This window comes from Aulonocara sp. 'chitande type north' Nkhata Bay, linkage group LG8 (assembly GCF_057382095.1).
Source record: "Aulonocara sp. 'chitande type north' Nkhata Bay isolate Kocher_YH1m ecotype deep benthic linkage group LG8, A_spYH_male_GT1.1, whole genome shotgun sequence".
Lineage (NCBI taxonomy): Eukaryota > Metazoa > Chordata > Actinopteri > Cichliformes > Cichlidae > Aulonocara > Aulonocara sp. 'chitande type north' Nkhata Bay.
The window spans coordinates 15,819,704-15,838,538 of NC_141351.1; the positions used below are offsets into that span (position 1 = coordinate 15,819,704).

The following is an 18,835-nucleotide window of genomic DNA, read 5'->3' on the forward strand; positions in this document are numbered from 1 at the left end:
CCCAAGACAGGTGGAAACCACAAATCACAAACTGTAAAACAGCACAAAAATATTTCTGTTATCTCCTCTGAGCTGCTGACAGCCTATGCGTCTTCATTCTCATTGTGCTTCAGCATGCTTTTGCCAGCTCGATAACAACATTTAGCAGTCTGCATCTGCTCCAATAATCCATCACAGGACCGGGATGATAGAGGCGTATGAAAACAGGAACTCGTCATCACTGATACAGTAGTTCTTGCCGCATGTGACAAATGGAATATTCTGCTGTACGCACTTTATCTAAAACCCCAGAAAAGGTAACAAATTGAGTTGTAGTTCCCAATGTTGTGAACAAGTTCAAAGAAAACAGGTCAAGTAGATATTAAAGGGTAATGTTCAGTTGAACCTGGACTAAAACTATGAAGGGATTTTCTTGGATTGCTCTTTATATTGAATATTGAACTGTTGGTCTTGTTTAATCTTAAAAGTCATAAATAGTCAAGAGTTAAAGGAATGAATTTAAAAAGATCAGTGCCCATACATCTGTGAGGGGAACTAGTCTAGAAGCAATAAGTGGAGGAAAAGCGGCAAAGAATGCAGAAATAAACTTGAGCGGGCCAGCATGGCCAGATGGCCTGAGACGGCGGTTGAGAAAACTCCGGTCTTACCTGCTGATTTTGGAGTGAACTTGTCCCTGTTGGCAGCGCACACAGCCAGGAGCCGATAGCCCAGGTCCAAGTCAAAGCCCTGCTGCGCTGCTACGCGGCTAACCACCTGAAAACAACAACAGCATGCAGCACAGAGTCAGTATGGCCTGAGGTATGTTTTCTCTGAAGAAAAAGCTGAACGACACCAAGTCTAAACCTCTTTTATTTCTCAGAAAACTTCACTTTCTAAGCATTATGATAGCTTACACCTACATATAGGTCAACAGAAGAGAGCAGAGGTCAGCATACAGTGCTGAATAGGGACATTACTGCAGAAAGGTGTTTCTGCAGGCTGTTTCATTATATTTCCAGCTCACAAACAACATTTTAAGAGCAGATTTTGGGAAATTTGCATAAACTCAATATTTCCCTTTGTCTCTAGCAGGGAGTTCCTAAAAAGGCCAGCTGAATAACAGTGGGGGCAACTATGAGAAATTTCCTCACTTGTTCCAAGCCCACACAAACATTCTAATGTGCTTATTTTCCAAACAGAAAATGTTTACATTTTTGATTTACCATCTGCAGCGCCATTTGCTTTGACATCCACATACAGAGAGAGCATCACGGCCTCATGCACACGCCTCCTTTTACTCACTCCAGTGCAGCAGCTGATGGCAACAAGCTTTGTTTTCATGATAAATATTGCAGATCGCCATCATAATCTGCTCAGTTCTTTCGTTCCTTCTCCTAAAATTTCCACAATTGAATCTTGAAAATCCTGCAAACTAATGACAGACACTCGCAAAGCTGTACGACTGCATCCGTATCTACTCAATACAGATCTGTGCTGGGTAGTTAAATCCACCACATGACGACTTTTCCCACAATCTGACTGTTAAAGGACAACCTCATTACAAGTTTATCAGTTCCATATGAGTAAGTGGACAGCAAGATGAGGAAAAACATACTGCCTCCAGTCCAGAGATGCCGACTGAGAGGAAACATTAAGGGGAAGCATCAACATGCCACAGGAGGCCGTGTAAATCACCCTTACATCCCACATGTTGCTTTGATTTGCTGTCATCATTATCAGCTCAAAAAGAGCCACTCAAATCGTTTAGACCTTTAGGACATACTAAGGTCTGTGTGGACCAACGGGCCCCACTAGATTCCCCTCACTGCCTGGCTTTTCATAGCAGCGATCCCGCTGTCACACGCCAAACTTCAGTACAAGCCCTGAGGTAGCACTGCTGCTGGGACCGTATCATTATCTTCTGTAAGTATAGTCTGGATGTGACACCAAAACAGATTATGTATATCTGGCCTTTATTTATGGGAATCCCCCATTAAGAAGAAGAAATATAGAGTACAGGCTGCCTAATTAGAATCTAAACTTGCGAGGGACATTTAAATGGTATTTTTAGTGTAAGAAGTTACAGTTCTAATTTCAGGACTTTAATTGTACACAGTCAGAGGAGTTGTGGTGAACTGTCTACCATAAGGCAATCATCTAAGCAGGCACTGCAAGGCTTGAAAGCAGGGAATTGCTACTCAGCTGTACATGTTTCTGTAGTTTCAAGCTCGATAAAATGAATCTTTTTGTTAAATTTGCTTGTTTTTTCCCCTCTTAAATATTTTGGAGATTAATCAACTTGAAACAAGCTTAAAAAATCAATACTGCGTCATACATGAATGCTATATATTGTCATTAAAAATACGATTTTAGAGTTATAACATGATAGCTTAATTGATTTGGGGTTTTTTTTCAAGAAAAAGCAATTCAACATCCAACAGAAGCTCCAGTCATAATTAAACATAAAAAGCCTTATTAACTCTTACATTGAGATGAATTAAAAGACTAGTTTTGAGTACCCATCTCCTGTTTTGAATACTGTATTACCTTATTAAGTCGTTTATTTTATTTTTTTTAAAGTCCTGTAATTTCCTGGGGTTTTTTTCCTCACTGCTACAGCAGCAAATTTCTACAAATGCTATCACCAGTGTTTAAGTGCAAGCATGCAGGCAAAACTGTAAAGTGTTTACCATTAAAGTCTGTGACCAGGTAATTTCACAATCACATCAGATTCTCTGTGCTTCCTCCCAGTGTGGTTCACACCAAGGTTTACACAACCTATAAACTAAAAGGAAAAGCTTTGAGATTTTCACGGCGGGAAACAAATTGAAGTGGCGAAATGGAGGAGAAGGCACCTGCTGCTGCACATTAAAGCAGGAACACAATCGCTTGAATGGAAGGACGTGTCACAGTAGTTTCGCTGAGGTCCACAAGCACAAACCTCTCGGGCTTCTTCACCTGCTGCAGCCGAGCTCGCTTGATGGGGATACAAATTACACCTAACAGGTGTGTCTGTTATGTAATGCTGGAGGCAGCATGTTAAAGCACAGTCAGGCCCACTGTGACAGGTGATTGACACACCCACTGTCTATTCACTGTTCTTTTGGCTGTTCTTTCTCTTGGTACTTGATTAGCTAAATTTGGAATCAGTGCATCAGCTCTGAGCATTAAAGGTTTTTGTAATAGTCAATGGTGAATGTTGGTTAAAACGTGGCATGGACAGCTATAATTATACTGGTTTTAATGGTGGCAAAATGTCATAAAAACAAAAACTTTCAAGTGAAATTTCACATAGCACAAATCTGCCTACGCATTTGCCTCGTATGGTTCATATATATATGTATATATAGCGTTAGCTCTGGTAGTTGTTCCTCACACATCTAAGCTAGCATAGATAAGTGCCGCATATTACAAAGTAAACAGGCTGTGTAAGCAGTGTGTTAAGTTTATCTTTCAAATTCTATATGTAATGCAAAACAAAACAAAAACAAAAAAAAACCACATATAGCTAAATGGACAATTTTTCAAGAGAAATTAGTCTACTATGTCAGTTTACCATTATCATATAGAGCTACACTTGCTAACTGGCTAAGGGTCATAGCAATAAACGACTATGTAGTTGTTCAAAAAATTAATTGCTAACTTCCAATTCAAGATTAAGCTATTATTCCCAGTGGAGCATTTTATTAAGTGAACATTAAACTCACTAGTATAAACAATATTCAGTCAGGGTTAAGAACTTAGCTCTTGACATATTGGCTGTGTCTGATTAAATTTAGTTGAAAATATACAAACCCTGACTACTTTGGGCTAAATGTTTTCTCCAGAAGCCTTAATTTCAGATGTCATAGGACAGTAATTATTCAATCAATCAAAAATCCATAGGCATTTGGTAAAGACACAGAGAAGATTGAGAGCTGATTGCTTTGTGGTTTGAGAATGTTTTTGACCTTGTGGATTTTATATCAAAGGCTGGAACTAAAGCAACAGAAAGGTGGCTAAATGGGAGCAGTTTCTACAAGGTTAAACACATTTTACATTTTCAGTGACCTCACGGATGATCACCAGGCTAAACATGAGTATTCTTGCATCCCCGAGGAGGTTATGGAAAGAGTGCAGCAGTTGTTCAAGCGGCTCATTCTTGAAACTCTGAACATGAGATTATGGAAGGTGCTCACGACTGGTGACTTACCGTTAGGCATCCCATCAGGCTTTGCTCGAAGGGGCGCTGGAAGGCTCTGGGGTCACCACACCAGTCCAGCAGCTCTGTGGCTGCTGTTTGGAAATTTGCTGGATTTTGTAGGTGCTATGCAGAAGAGGAGAAAGATGGAAATCAATGTGATTCCAGTAATATTCAAATACTTTAAGAAAATGGGACAGATAACAGGTAACTGCTGTAAGTAATAAGCATTAAACAAAACAATAAAACAAATAAGATGTTATGCTTGAAATAGAAGCATGACAATAAAAAATTGTAATAAATTTGTGCTGTCCTCTATGTTCATTTAGTCATTAATAAAATGTATTATCTTATTAGAATTCAATAAAAGCATTTGCTCGTCTAAAATGTGTGCAGTTACATGTTTTCCCACCTGCTCTGAAAAAAAAATCTAACCAGCTTTTAATATTTAACTTTTAATTATGAGCTCTCGGAGTTGAGCAAATGAGAACAGCATTTTTATGACCAAATGTTCTGAAATTTTGCTTATGATGCTTTGGATTAATAATTTTAAATGGGTTAAAATATGACCGCTCTAGGCTGATAGTATGTCCCAGTTCCACTCAGCTACTATCTCAGGTTTCTGTTGCAATAAATCTTCCTTGTATGGCTGCATGAATCCACGAGGAAGCCCTATTTCAGTAGCCAACCCTTGGCTGTTCTCTGACTTTATCTGACAACAAACTCCTTGACCTACGGACACCCTTTTATGGCATTCGTTCCCCTCCTGCAGCCAGCACTAACCTGCATTGTCTGTATTGCTGTAGAGCAGCACAGAAAACTGAAAAAGGACCTCTCTGGGTCTCGGTATCAACCTTACTGTTGGTCATTTCTCCTCTAAAAGCTTTCGAACCACAATACAAATCACTTTATACATAGCAGAGCAGATGCACCACCACCACCACTCTGCTGTAATCTGTTGCCTTTGGAAAGATTATGCACACAAGCTTTTGTAGTGCACTTGTACAAAACAGGAACAAATGGACTCCCACTCCATGGCATCAAAGGTAAATAGAGCGGTTTGTCAGCTTAAAGTGAATGGCTGCCTTCCTAATACGTCTGCGTGCTTTGATTTCACTGTCAGAGAGAGAAGAAGAAGAGGAAGTGACAGGGGTACAGTCACTGCTGTGCAGTGCTTTTTTCTTGCTTGCTCTTTAGGGGGCAGCAGAGGTTAGGATTTGATAAGGCTGCTTTCATATCAATTTACAAAGCTGGTGTTTGACAAGCAGTGGATAAAACCAGTCTTGTTTATTTCATACTCTGTCCAAGACCGTTCCCCACTCTTGTGATATGTCTTTGTTGGGGGAGACTAAAAGGAGATGTGGTGGGGTAGCAGAGCATTCAAATTCTACTGGTGGATAAAAAGTCTCCTGGAGAAGCACACACATCCCCAGATGCTAAATTTAGATGAGTCTGGAAGCTAGACAACACACGCAATCAGTGCACCAAGGATGGAAAAAGGGAGAAAAGGGGGAGGGAGGGAGAATATGTAGAGGGAAGAAAAAAAAATACACACCACCACTTGGGCTTGAAGTGATTACTGTTCTTTGCACTCAGAACAATTGGTCCCACCAGTGTGGCTGTCACACGGAGAGCTTGGCACTACCACGCCACAGATGTTCCCCTTTCTCTGGCCAAAACCCACCAATCAAACCTAAACTAGTGGCCAAGAGACCCTCTCACACTTTCCTATCCCCGTCCCCTGGGTAAGAATGATCCTCCAACACGTACACTCTTGTTAATGCTCGGTTCAGTTCAAGGGAAACAAAGAGAGACGGCACTTGCAGAGTCCTGAGAACATAGCTTTTTTCTTCTGACACAACTGGATCTGGATATAACTTCATTTATGTATCAGAAGTGATCGGGCAAAGACTCTTTCCATTCAGAATCACAGTTCTTAGTTTGCTGCTGTTGTTGCTCTACATTCATCGACACCCCCAGAGCACTGAAAACACGTTAATGGAGACAATTAACACTGGAAAGAACACAGCGGCAGACAGAAACAGCTGCACAAGCAGTGTAGGAGCGGTGCAAAGAGGACAGTCCTCCAGTTTGTCTTGAAATATCGCCGCTAAGAATGTGAGGAAGTGTTCCTGCGGCGAGAGGATGGTTCATAGTTTCTGGCGAACCCCTGTATGTATCAGCGAAAGGAGAGTCTGACAGAAAACTGGTTTCCCCACCGTGAAAGGAAAATACTGTCTCTGAAATAGATACCAACATTATCAGGCAAGCCATCTTCCCCAAAGTGCTCGCAATGGTGCAGTTCTGAGATGCAGGAGGAAAACAAACAGGCTCTGAGAAAAAACGTGTTGGGGGAAAAATCAGATAACTGTTTTTATAAATCACTTTTTAAGCATACTTGTCTGTTTGGAGGTTAAACAGGCGAACATTTGTTTTTCTGTATCACTTTCGAATAAATACAGATATATATATTTATATTCTAGGGTTATACTGTACCAACATCTCAAGCATTTTGTCTTTGTAACCACAAGACCCGAAACAGGCAAATTCTCACATCTGGAAGCTGTTTTCTTAAATTCTCCTTAATAAATAATAACCAAAACAAATATTCAGTCTTGCTGAGCAAATTTCTGTCTGCCAACCTATTAATTAGTCCCTTATCTTTCCCATTAACTGCATAACCTGAAACCAAAACAAAGTCACTCATTTTAAAGTCAGATTTAGTGCAATGTGGCAAAAAAAAAAGAACGAAAGAAACAAAAAAATCCCCCAAGTGTTTGGTCGAGTTTGTTTAAAAATCATATTATTGCAATTTTACAACAAGACAGTAATTTAAAAATTACCACAGTAATGATTTTCTGATTTAACTTTCAACCCGTGATTCAATCAGGTTGACGGATTCCAATTTCCTCCACTTTATCATCGCGCTCAGCAGTAATTTATCATTTGAGCAACAAAATCAATTTGTTCCCCTGTCCGCTGCACTGGCTGGGAGTACTCAGAGAGACATGTCACATCTCCCAGAAAACAACAACACAATGGAGGAGGCTTCATTTATATTCCTGCTCCAAGTCGGTACTGCCTTCGAGATGCCAAATTTCAGCATGTGCACACTTTCAATTAAAGCAAACAGCTGGATTGGTTTACAATATTTCCTTAATTATTTTAATAGCTTGGATATTGGACAATGGGGAGCAGGGGGAGAAGATAGTGAGTTAATTGTTCTGATCTCCCCTGATGATCATCTTTGTGTGCGGGGAGGAGAATAGACGGTTGGCTGAATGGGCTCGCTGCTAGTCTAATTGGCAGGACATAAATGGTATTTATTATGCGGGCCTTCCAAACCCTGATTGTCTGCGGCACAAAGCTGCCTCTATTAGCAGGGTGCTGGCTCTTACTGGTTGGTTTGAAATGACCCAGCGCTTAACCATTTATTAGTTGGACTGAAGGCCTCCTTGTACGCCATGGATCTCTCTAATTGGCATGTTTACCCATGTGCTGCTTTCCTGGGTGCTAACATTGGGATGTATTTGTTTAAATTTTTGACTTGAGGGGTCAATACATTTAACCCCACAGCATTTGGGATTGTGTAAACTACTCTCAGACAAACACAGGTTCCCTTTCAAGTTCTGTCAACTTCCTTTACAGACCAATTCACCTGCTATTAGTAATACAGCGCTTTAATAGAATCAATTTTCTCTCCTCTTACAAGTAAAGGAGGGGAAATTGAATTATTTAATAGCCTGCTGTGAAGAAGGTAACCAGACTGAAGACAGAGAGTGTTTACCTCTCCTTTTCTCTGTACCTTATTACTTAAGAACAAAAGGCCTGTTTCTACACATAGAGAAGCTTCGCTCTTTTTACTCCCCAAATGCTTGCCTTGTCTCTCTATCCGCCTCACCTTGCCTTATTTTTGGATAGCTGGGATAAAGCAGTTTACCACGTCCACATTTGCATTTAAGTGCAAGCCCCCATACATTGTCCCCCGAAGGCTTTCTGATGCACTTTTCAAGGAGGTGGACTTTGGCAGCACAGAGCCCAGAAACAAAATGGACCAGCAGTTAAGAGAAGAGATCAAAGGAAGATCCCTGTAGCCTGGGGTTACACAAGTATGCCTGCCTAATTCTGCCGAAGATTTGTCCTGCAGTAAATGGTGCTGAGAGGAGAACAAAAGGACACGCTGGGAGTCAGCAGCGGTGGAGGCAGAAAGCAGGGCGATGACGGGGGGAGGGAGGGGAGCCTCTGCTCTTTGACCCCAGTCGGTAACCTGAGTCACACCAGAGTCCTGATAATAGGAGCTGAACAGATTAGTCACTTAACTGTGGCCAAACAGGAAGATAGAGAGGCAGTCTCACCGTGGATGTGACTCACTACATGTGTGTACTTGGAAAGGTGAACAGGGCTGGTGAGGGTTTTTTTTCCCTGCTTGTGTTTTTCCACCGGTAGCAGCAAAAAGTCCAGTACCTTACTAACTTACTGAACATGCTTTAGCCTGAAGGCTTTAAATGAACTATAAAACTTCATAATCAGTGTTAATAAATGGCAAATTAAAAGAGCTACTTTACTGTTAACAGACCACAACATGATAATCAGGAGGTTTACTTATTGGCTAATAATTCTTTTGTAAACCATTTATGTAATTCATCTGTAAAACCGCAGCTAATGTTTATAATATACCATGCAGTGTATTTATAAAGTTTTCACAGATGTGTATAACACTTGTTTTTAAAAGCATATAAACAGATGTGCTGTAAATCACATGAATGTGAACCTGGAGGCTGCTGCCTGTGTGCTGTTTCACCCACCATAGACTTTCATATTCACTAGCAGTTTTTTGGGTCTACGGAGTAAAAATGTTGGATTCCAATGCACCCCTTCCCTTTATTAACCCAGATTTAAAAAGACAGAAAAAAAGGGGCCCTGTCACAAAATCAAGGAATAGGCCACAGTATTGCACAGATGTGTATGTCTCTGACACACCAGACTGAATAAGAAGCTCTCAAACTGCAGGGGCATGGCACCGCTGTGATTTTTTTTTAGAGAAGTAAACAAACAAGAGTTTGCTGATGCTATTGTGTTGATCTTTATTTTGCTCACATTCAACTTGGATCCTTTTTTTACTGTTAGCAGTCAGTAAAAATTGTGTGTGTGTGAGTGCAGGGTGAGATTTTCATTAGTGCGACAATTAAGAGTTTTACAACCGCTGGACTAAATGGTTGTAATCGAGGCCCTGGTAATGAGAACTGAGTCATTTACAAAACGACTGGATGATTTACTAACCATTAATAAATATAGCACAAGCACACATATGTGCAAATGAAGTTACAGCCTACAGTATATAATTTAAAATCTGTCATTTTATATTTAAGAAAATAACAAATACATTAATAATGATGCTTAATTATTGGAAAAAGTTATTAAATATCAACTTGTGATGATGCTAATCGCTGTCGTTGTCATCATCACAGTTTATTTATTTCGTTTTTTAATTGAAATATAATATTAATGTCTGAGAGCCAACACCTTCAACACCTCCTCACCTGTTTGATACACTGCAGACGGTCATTGGTCTGCTGTATGTGTCTGTCCATCGACGGAATCGAGTTCATGTTGATTGTCCCTCTTTGGCCTCTACCTGCCAGCCATTAAACTGGAGACTTCTGTAACACAAACACAGACAAATGTTAAGGCTCACCTCTTCCAAGTGAAGCTGCCAATTCCATCACCACCAGGATATTGCTGTTATAGTGTGTTTGTGTGTGTGTGTGCTGGGTGCTGTGAGCTGAGCAGGGAGATATTGATTTGGCAGGTGACAAGCACCTCAGAGAGCCCAAAGGATGACATTCCTCTCAGCTCCTGTGACACCCTTAACAAGCCCTGGCGGTTGCCCCGAACGGTGCCATACACCTTTGGAAATGACACACTGGACGTAGACAGGATGTCTGACTGTGTTTAAAGCACCTTGGGGTGAAAATGAACAGAGGTAGAGGGACACACACACACACACACTGAGTCGTAGCACCTCAGTCTGTCAGCATTACCTCAGAAAGCTGCACGAAACCCTTCCATCCTGGCCTGTGAGAACATTAACTTGGCATGTGGTTCTCTGTTTACATTACTTAGCCATTATGTAATCTTTGGTTAACAATTATCTGTACCCTGGGCCCAGACTTGCTCTACATTTTACTCCCCTTTCTCCTCCCTTCTCGCTCCAGCTACATAAGAGTTCCTCTAACAAAACCCCTTACAGCGCACTATTGATTTTGGAGTAGCAGCTTATAGAAAACCTTCTTCTTTTAGCAGAGAGAATAATATTTTATGGAAGGCAAACAATGAGGCTGTGAGCTGACATGCTACATACTATTATCACAAGTTAAAAAGTATCACCGGCTACATTAAAGGTTATCAATTTCGCCTCTAGGGGGTTTGATTTAATGTTGCATTCAGTGTCAAATAAATATTACACAAGGCTGTCGGCCAGAACTCGTAGTGACCTGCAGCTTGAAGTGGAAGGTTTAGTGAATTAATAAGCGCGTTTATGGGTGGTGAAAAGTGTAACCTCCATCTTCTCCTCCGCCTCACTCCCCCTTTATCTCATCCTGTCTCAATCTTTCCTTCTCGCTACTGCAGGGGCATCTCGTCCTGCGGTGCATCATCTCTCACTCAAACGCTCTTTCAGACCCCTCCCTCTCCACGCCATCCTTCTCCATTACCATCACACAGTGAGAAATTTCGCCGTACAAAGTACCTGAGAGATGAGGGAGCGAGGGGAGGAAAAAAAAAAGGAGAGCGGGAGAGAGAGGAGGCAGCATGCTGCACCATACTGATAATGCTCACTTAGGGGTCTCTAGCTGGATTTAACGGCAGGGCCAGTAATCTACTCCACTAGACAGCTAAAGAGCTTTTATGCTACCTATTGGAGCTGCTCATGCCTGTACTTGAGAGGAGAGAAGGGCACACTAGTGCATTCCTCTCCATAAATTAGAAAGCTCATAAAGGGGGGGGAGATGTCCGAGTATTTTTTCCACTCCTCTTTGCAGATGGAAAGTGTTTTGTTTGTTGACATGTCTGATGTCTCACAGACTTACTGAATCCTCAGATGAAACATTTGAAGTGGGCGTGGCTGAGTTCTGATAATGATTTGAGGAATTTAGCATAAAAAAACGATTGGGCATGGGTTTAAGTGACTTTCAGATATCTACAGCTTAATCAAATAACGTTCACATTTTATAACATGTGGTCATGGATACTCCTGTCAAACAACAGCTTCCTTAGTGACACATGTTTTATACATCCATCAGGTGTTTGCTGCTATAATACTCCCCCCAGTCACCTCCTTCTGCCAGCTGATAGTGAGCTGATCCTTGGCAAGGGTGTCCCCAGACCACTGTGCTCCTCAGCCACCAGCAGGTGTCTCCCTGGCCCTTCAAAGGCCTGGCTTGTGGCACAAAGAAGGCGGAGCAGTGTTGCTTTAAGCCTTTACAAGCTCTACAAATCCTCAGCTGCTGCTTCCTAACAGGGCCCACTCAGCCCGGCACTGCCTGTCTGACCTTGTGGTTATTGATGAGCGAGTCGACCTGCTCCCTCCGACTCTCTCTCTTTCTCTTCCCTCCTGCCCTTCCCCTTGCTCTCGCTCTCTCACTCGAGCTCTCCCCCTGTCATCTCTCTTACCTCCAACAGTGAGTTAAAATGAGGGGAAAGAAAGGTTGGGCTGCCATTCACCTCCTCCGTTTTTTAACCGGTTAAACACACGGTGCAGGAATCGCTGTAAAGCCTACGTGTGCACACATTTACATGCATTTTCTTCCTAAGATAATGACTTTTTTTTTTAAATGGCATGGCAGTGTTGAGGTGTAATTTAATTTCCAGATATTCACTTGTTCTAATTAAACACTAGTCCTTTGTTATATCTTTGATGACTAACAAGAGCCAATTTACAGATTAAACCCATGATGCTATGGAGATATGACAACAGTGGCAATTATGAGCCCGCCTCTATTTACAAGCTCTCATCTATCTTACAGATGCTATCGCTTATTATTTTCTGTGTGCTGCTACCTTTACGTGATGTTATTTGCCTTGATTCAGATAGTAACTCCGGCAATCCTGCCTGACGCTTCTGAGCGTGTGAGGGGAAATCGCTGCAGATATGTGCCTTACTTGAGCTTAATTTACTGCAAATTGCACAGCAGGCGTTACACAACAAGTTGAGCTGTGGATTCCTGCACAACAAAAGACTCGTGGGTGTGGGGGGAGTCGGAGAGTGGGACGAGAGCAGGGAGACCCGCTTCCCTCTCCTATTCAAGGGGGAGCTAAAATATATGTATTGAGTGGGAGCTGTAATAAAACGAAACGGGTGAGGAGATGCAGGCTGGGAACAAATATGAAAGGCAGTGGAGTATGGCGGCAAGGCGATGGAGCACCACCGGAGGATTGGATGAAATTATCTCTTTATAATCAGGGGGCTTCTGCATGGCTGCCTCCTCCATTGCCCAGTGACAGATGAGGCCTACCTCTTCAGATGGGCTTTTCACAGTGCTATCAGCCCACCTCTAGGGTAAAACAATGTTTTTCTTCCCCCTGTAACACTACTTTAAAGCTTTGTTTTCGCACGGCACCCCGCGGAGAGAGGACCGTCTCCTGTCAGACGGGGTCCATGTTTGTCTCATTACGTGATCATGTTACGTAAGCGTACCTTGAAAAGGGCTGCGGATTTAATTTGATGACAAAACTGTGCCACAGGAAGGGCTGGAAGAGGGTGACGCTAAACAATGTTGAATGAAGACACTAAAGTGCAACATTATCTGCAGTAAGTAAGAGGGAATTGCTTTTTGAACTGTCACAATCGCACATTTTGGAATCTAAACATTATTTCAGACACCCAAAAACCTTCAAAGAGAGTTTCTAGCTTGTTAATGTAACGTAGATGAGCTGCGCGTCTCCGCTCTGCAGGATAAAAACAGTCGGAGAGGGAGAAAAGTAGACAATGATTAGCTTTATCCCGCCATCACAGCAGAACAAATGGATCACGAACCCGCGCCGCTTTACAGTCGCTCAACTGAGCTGTTGAGGCGCAGGGAAGTGGTAAACAGATTTAATTTATTCATATAAATGGCTTGTGAACCAAAACAGTCAGGCCACTCTGGGAGCGAGCAGTCTTGTTAAAGGATATTTCCAGTTTATTACATTTCTTATTTCCGTAGTTTTGGCCATTGCTTGTGATAATATTGTGCTCTCCAAAGTAATTGCTGAGATCTGGAAGCACAGTGACAATGCAACTACAAAGTGTGATAGGGCAAGAAATAAGATGTCAGACAAGTCGACAGGCCATCAATTCAGAAAAGATATTTGAAGGTAATAAAGTGTGCATACCTATGATATGGATTAGAGCGTTTTACTTCACAGAGAAAACAGCACATATAATGCAAGAGCAGTGAATCAAAGCTGAACTGGCACATCAGTCACTAAACTATGATGGATGCTGATAACACACAGGCGGGGTAATAATTTTAGCTCATGTGGAAGTTTGCTTAAAATCTATACAATCGCCTGAGAGCGTTTCCTTCGTGCCCTCCTGACTCATGTACCACATTTGAATGGAGACATTTTTCTAAAGCGCATCTCCCGAGGCGCTCAAAGTATTCGTCGACATGAAAAGGTGAGAGAGTGAGTGCGGCTACAGGTGTAGAAAGACAGCAAACCACGCTGGCTACCATCCCGACCACACGCGCGCACACACACACAAGCACACAGATCTTCTCACCTTCCCTTGAGTGCTGGGCCGGCATCATGATACCATAACAACACCCTCAGTCACTCGTAATGTGCTTTACAACAACACTACAGGCAGGGTGTTACACCTCCGCAGAGCAGTGTGAAACACCCCCCTCTCCTCGACACACACCAAAACACATGCACGCACACACACCTCGCTAATCGAAAGCTACTAAGCTAAGCACTGCTGACACTATTAATCTGAACAAGGTGGCCTCAGTGAAGAAATCAGCATCATTCTCATACCTTATGGGGACATGTCAAGACTCAAGGTGATCCAAGTCTCCATGAGTCATCTGTTGTAGGTGAATTAGGCAATAAAGGACTAATCTGCACCATCATTGACTAGGGGTCTGCTGTTTGCAGCACTTGCTTAAGGGTGATAAAGATGAGGGAGTAGGAGGAGAGAAGGAAGAAGAGGAGGAGGAGGAGGGGGAGGAAGCATCTCTTTACCCTCATGATTTTAATGAGCTTTGATTCCGAGATATGTCTTGTTTTCTTCCGACTGTCGGCTGAGGCCGGCGTGAAAGCTCTCCTTTAATTATCTCAACATTGTAGAGAAGACCGTTTTTGTTTTTTTCGCACTGAGGGATGGGCGTTCAGTTTAGAGAGGGCACCTCTAGGACTCCAGGTGTCTGCCTGGTAAGTGGCCAGGCAGGCAGCGAGGACAAAGCTGTGTTTGTTCGACGGAGGAAAAAGCAGAGAGGATGGAAATGTGTACGTAACAGTGCTTCTTCCATTGTTGCCTCACAGAATGTGCCATAATCCCCGGCAGGCTCCATCCAGAGCTGGCACGGAGGATAATATGAGCTGCCTCCTGCCTGTCCCACCTCCCTGCTCTACCTCCCCTCCCCTCAGCCCTTCTCCAGCACCTCCTCCTCCCTTCCCCCATGTCTCTGCTGCACACACACATATGGACACGCAGCCACTCGAGTGCACACACACGCTCACACCTCCCCACATGGCTCCTTAACAGGCTTGGGAATGGATTTCTTTTATTTAATGTGGTTTGGTCTGTAGCTCCAGAGGCAACCGTGAGCGAGGGCGGGCTCGCACTTGTGCCACTCGCTCTCGTGCGTACACGCGCGCACACACTCAATCCAAAGGAGCCCTGCTGTGTTGGTCGCTGTTCACTGATCTCTCCCTCTTTCCCTCTGTCTTTCTCCATCTCCCATTCTCCCTCTAACTCACTCCACTCCCCCGCTCTGTCTTTCACGCAGATCCACATTCACTCTCTCCCTCCCTTTTTGCCCTCTCACTTTTTTTTTTTTCATGACAGCTCACATAAGCAAGCCTCCTGGATTCCTGCGGGAGCCCCACGTTCAGTACACAGAGATTGTTCAGCCATCAGGCACATCTGCAGCATGATTAGAAAAGCAAAGGGAGCATGGTATTGGAGGCAGGAGGCCGGGGTGGCAGAGACACCCCCCACCCACCCTTCATGGCCACCAGCAGAAGCAGAAGAAGAAAACAGAGGGTTGGGATCATAGAGGGGCCTTAGCAATATCTCCTCTCTAACCAAGTGTAACATTTCACCAAGTCTCAGAGGCTGATCTCTGACTACGATTAAAAAAAAAGGAGAGAGAGAGAGAGAAAGGACAAAGGCAAACGGGAGCCAGTCTCTCTTCACTGCCAAGCCACCATCCATCCGCTAGCCTGCCTCCCTCATGGAGCTGGTAAAAACTAGAGGAGAACCTGCAAACATGAGTAGCATCATTGTTTCTCCTTCTCCTTCTCTTGTTTGCTCTGCACTGCCTCTTCCAAAGAGCTACTCTTTTAATTTCCTTCCACCCTTACGCTAATAGCAGACAAGGGGGAGGGTCAATTCCCCCGTGGCGCTAGAGGCAGCACAGATGAGCCACATGACTGTGCGAGCCCCCACCAAATGCAGAGCAGCGCGAGGTGAAACGGCTAGGCAGCTAGCCCCGCTCTGTCTCCCTGTGCCTGTGGTGCTCCATCAGCCTCACTGCTCGCTGCCAAGCTCCTTTCTCCTTCACAATCCTCCTGGAATTTCGGAGGCATGTGACGATGATGATGATGGTGATGATGAAACCAGTGAGCCAAAGTGTAAACCTGCAGCCATTGTTGAGATATGAGGTAAATTCAGAGTCTCACAAAAGAGAGCCATCACTACCACCCCTTGGAACACTTTGTCTTAAAAATTGCCTTTGATTGCGAGCATAGAGGAAAAGTCAAAGAGGCATTTTATTTCCATTTCTGTGAGTGATATTGTTGCCACGAAGGTGCCGACACTGCCTCAGACAACTTCTGAGCCCCCCCACCTTCCTTTCTCAGTTTTTTTTCCTGCCAGTCTCCTGGTTTATTATGCATTCAGCTCATGTGTCCCTCCTGTGAGTGGCTGTTCATTTTCCACATACCATGCTTAATCCGGCCAGCTAAAACTTTGAAATAGCGGGAGCTGCAGACGCAGCCGCTACCCAAGAGGAGCCATTATGAGGTCTGGGAGAGAGAGACTGATAGCGCTGGGGGGAGGAGTGACAGGCGAGCTGCAAGATACATGGGAAGGAATTCAAAGAAGGCTGAGAGCAGAACAGGAGGGGTGTGCGTGTTTGTGTGTTCGCTGCTTTACAAGCATACACTGCGTGAGAGTAGCTGTGATAAGTTAGAGGCAGTTGTGGGTGTTTGTTAGCTGGCGTGTGTGTGTTTGAAGGAGTTGTTGGTGTGGGCAGGGGGATGGAGGACCTCCTTGTCTCCATTGTGCCAGTGACCTTTGGCCTTTTGTGACTTTGAGTGAATGGGAGGAGAGAAACAGAAAGAAACAGAGAGTGAGGGATTTTAAATAGTGCATGAGCTCAACCTGCCTAGACACTGATGGACAGCGGCAACATGAGCTTTCTCTGTTTCACCAAAGGAGTCTGTGAAGACATACCATCAAACTGCCAGACCTTATAATGACCTCGCTAACATCTCCATTTGGAAATTTCATCAGCAGGAATATCGGCTTGAGAATATGTCTTAAAAATCCTGATTTATTTAATCAAAAGTCCAAAACCTGAATTAAAAAATATACATAGGAAAACAGCAACTGTGACCCTGTGACCAGTTATTTTAGATGTTACATTTTTAGAGAAAGTTTCATAGTTAAATAAAAAAATACAGTCAACATCTGAAAGAAGGAATGCCACAACCTTCATCTTACAAATCAATAAAGCAACGATTCCCTTCACAACCATTTTCTGTTTTGTTTTTTGAACACTAAAAGCCATCTGAGATGTTACTTCATCTTTTTTGTTCCATTTTTCCAGAAAACCCCCCCCAAACATTTTCTTCTCCAGTCCACAGACGTGAATTGGAGTGATCTAGCTGGTATGGCTCATAGAAATATATTCTTTTTTAATATTTGCAGATTGTTTGATAACCTTGCTGGGCGGACTGATCCCGTGTTAACAGCTTGCTAGTATCTACAGCCATCGGTCCCTCCGGGGAGAAGCCTCTCATTCCACAAATGTGCTCAATTAAAAAGAGCAGAGTGCTTAGAGAGGGCCAGTGAGAGGCCATTCCCTGCACCCGTTTGATCTGGATTTCCTAATTGGTCAATGACAACACATTACCAGACAGGCGAATGCTTGATCTGCAGAGAGGAGGCTTTTTGACTAGGGCAGTTCGACCTCTCTTCCTTTCCCTTTCGCCCCCTGCACCTTCGACGTCCTACCCGCCCCCTCCGTGACCACGCAGAATGCGTGTGAGTCCGAGTGTCTCTGCATGTAAAAAGGGAGTATGGGTCTGACGTGTAGGAGGAGGCTGATTTAGAGGTTAGACAGCACAGGCTGCAGTAAATCCGTGTCACAAATCTTCCTTATGGAACCGTGGGAGGACACACGCGAGCATGTGATGAATCCCATGCAACACGCAGACCTCTGCCTCCCCTCCTCGGCCTCTTCTGGAGCCCACACCACACTGCTTGCGCTGCACTAATTTGCCAGATATCGTGGGCTGTTATGTTTTGATTGCCTTTGTGTAAATGAATCGGGAAGCCTCTCATTTCACGTGCAGCTGTGAAGAATTCCAATGTGTCAGGGAAGAAAAAGGAGATTCTCCAGGGAGAAAAAGACTTAGTGGAGTCTTCGATCAAGCACTGAAGACATTTATTCATTTATTCATCTTTCTTTCTTTATCCAGGCATCCTTGGATCATTTCACTCAGTGTATATTATTTCCCTATTGTGTGCGGCCCTCTTTAGGGAGTCACTACAGCATAAAAACACCAAAGGCAAACCGTATCGCATGCAAGGAGTCTCAGCGATGCAGATCAGATGCTTGCACAACAGTATGGTCTCATTTTATATAATCCTACTGCTAGCTAAAAATAGTATCAAATTAATATTGAATGTTACTGTAGGAGAGGGTGGCAGAGTTCCAGCTTATGGAAATATGCTGTCATATGGAGCGATAACAGTCTATCCTTTAACACACCCATGTGAAAAAGAAACAAGTTATTAGGAATTTCCCACTGCCTCTGAAGTAAAATGTTTATATTTCATATATAGCTCTTATACTTGTGAAAGTGTCCCCTTGTTCATACAACACAATGTTTACTTATTCATACATAATTCTTAAAATTACGTTTTTATGAGGGAAAAATGCAAAAGGAGCCCGTTTCGTAAATAAATCACAGTCTTATGAGACATTAAATGGATATAAAACATAAAATTAGCTTTTAAAATCTCTTCCATACGGACATATACACTTTATATGCATAAACATCATCTGCATATACACCCCTAACAAAAGAAAAAAAAAGCAACCAATTAACAAACTTTAAAATGTGAGGACCTACCGAAGTGCTTAAAGCTTATGCCTGCATATAAACTCTTTATAAATAGGGTCAGTGGTCGGTCTGGAAACCCATAAGCTTCTCTGCTGACTTAGCCTCTGGGGACAA

At 43.2% G+C, this 18,835-nt stretch overlaps 1 protein-coding gene across 3 annotated transcripts in view; it reads right to left on the reverse strand.

The window, feature by feature from the left end:
* LOC147323482 (zinc finger MIZ domain-containing protein 1-like) overlaps window positions 1–18,835 on the reverse strand; it is a 113,587-nt gene that overhangs the window by 29,371 nt on the left and 65,381 nt on the right. For all 3 annotated transcript variants that reach the window (XM_086303861.1, XM_086303863.1, XM_086303862.1), the window contains 3 exons: window positions 9,700–9,819; window positions 4,172–4,285; window positions 648–753 (listed from right to left, as the gene is read on the reverse strand). In XM_086303861.1, coding sequence (XP_086159987.1) covers window positions 648–753; window positions 4,172–4,285; window positions 9,700–9,768 — 289 coding nt within the window. In that variant the 5' untranslated portion in view covers window positions 9,769–9,819. The remainder of the gene's footprint in view (window positions 1–647; window positions 754–4,171; window positions 4,286–9,699; window positions 9,820–18,835) is intronic.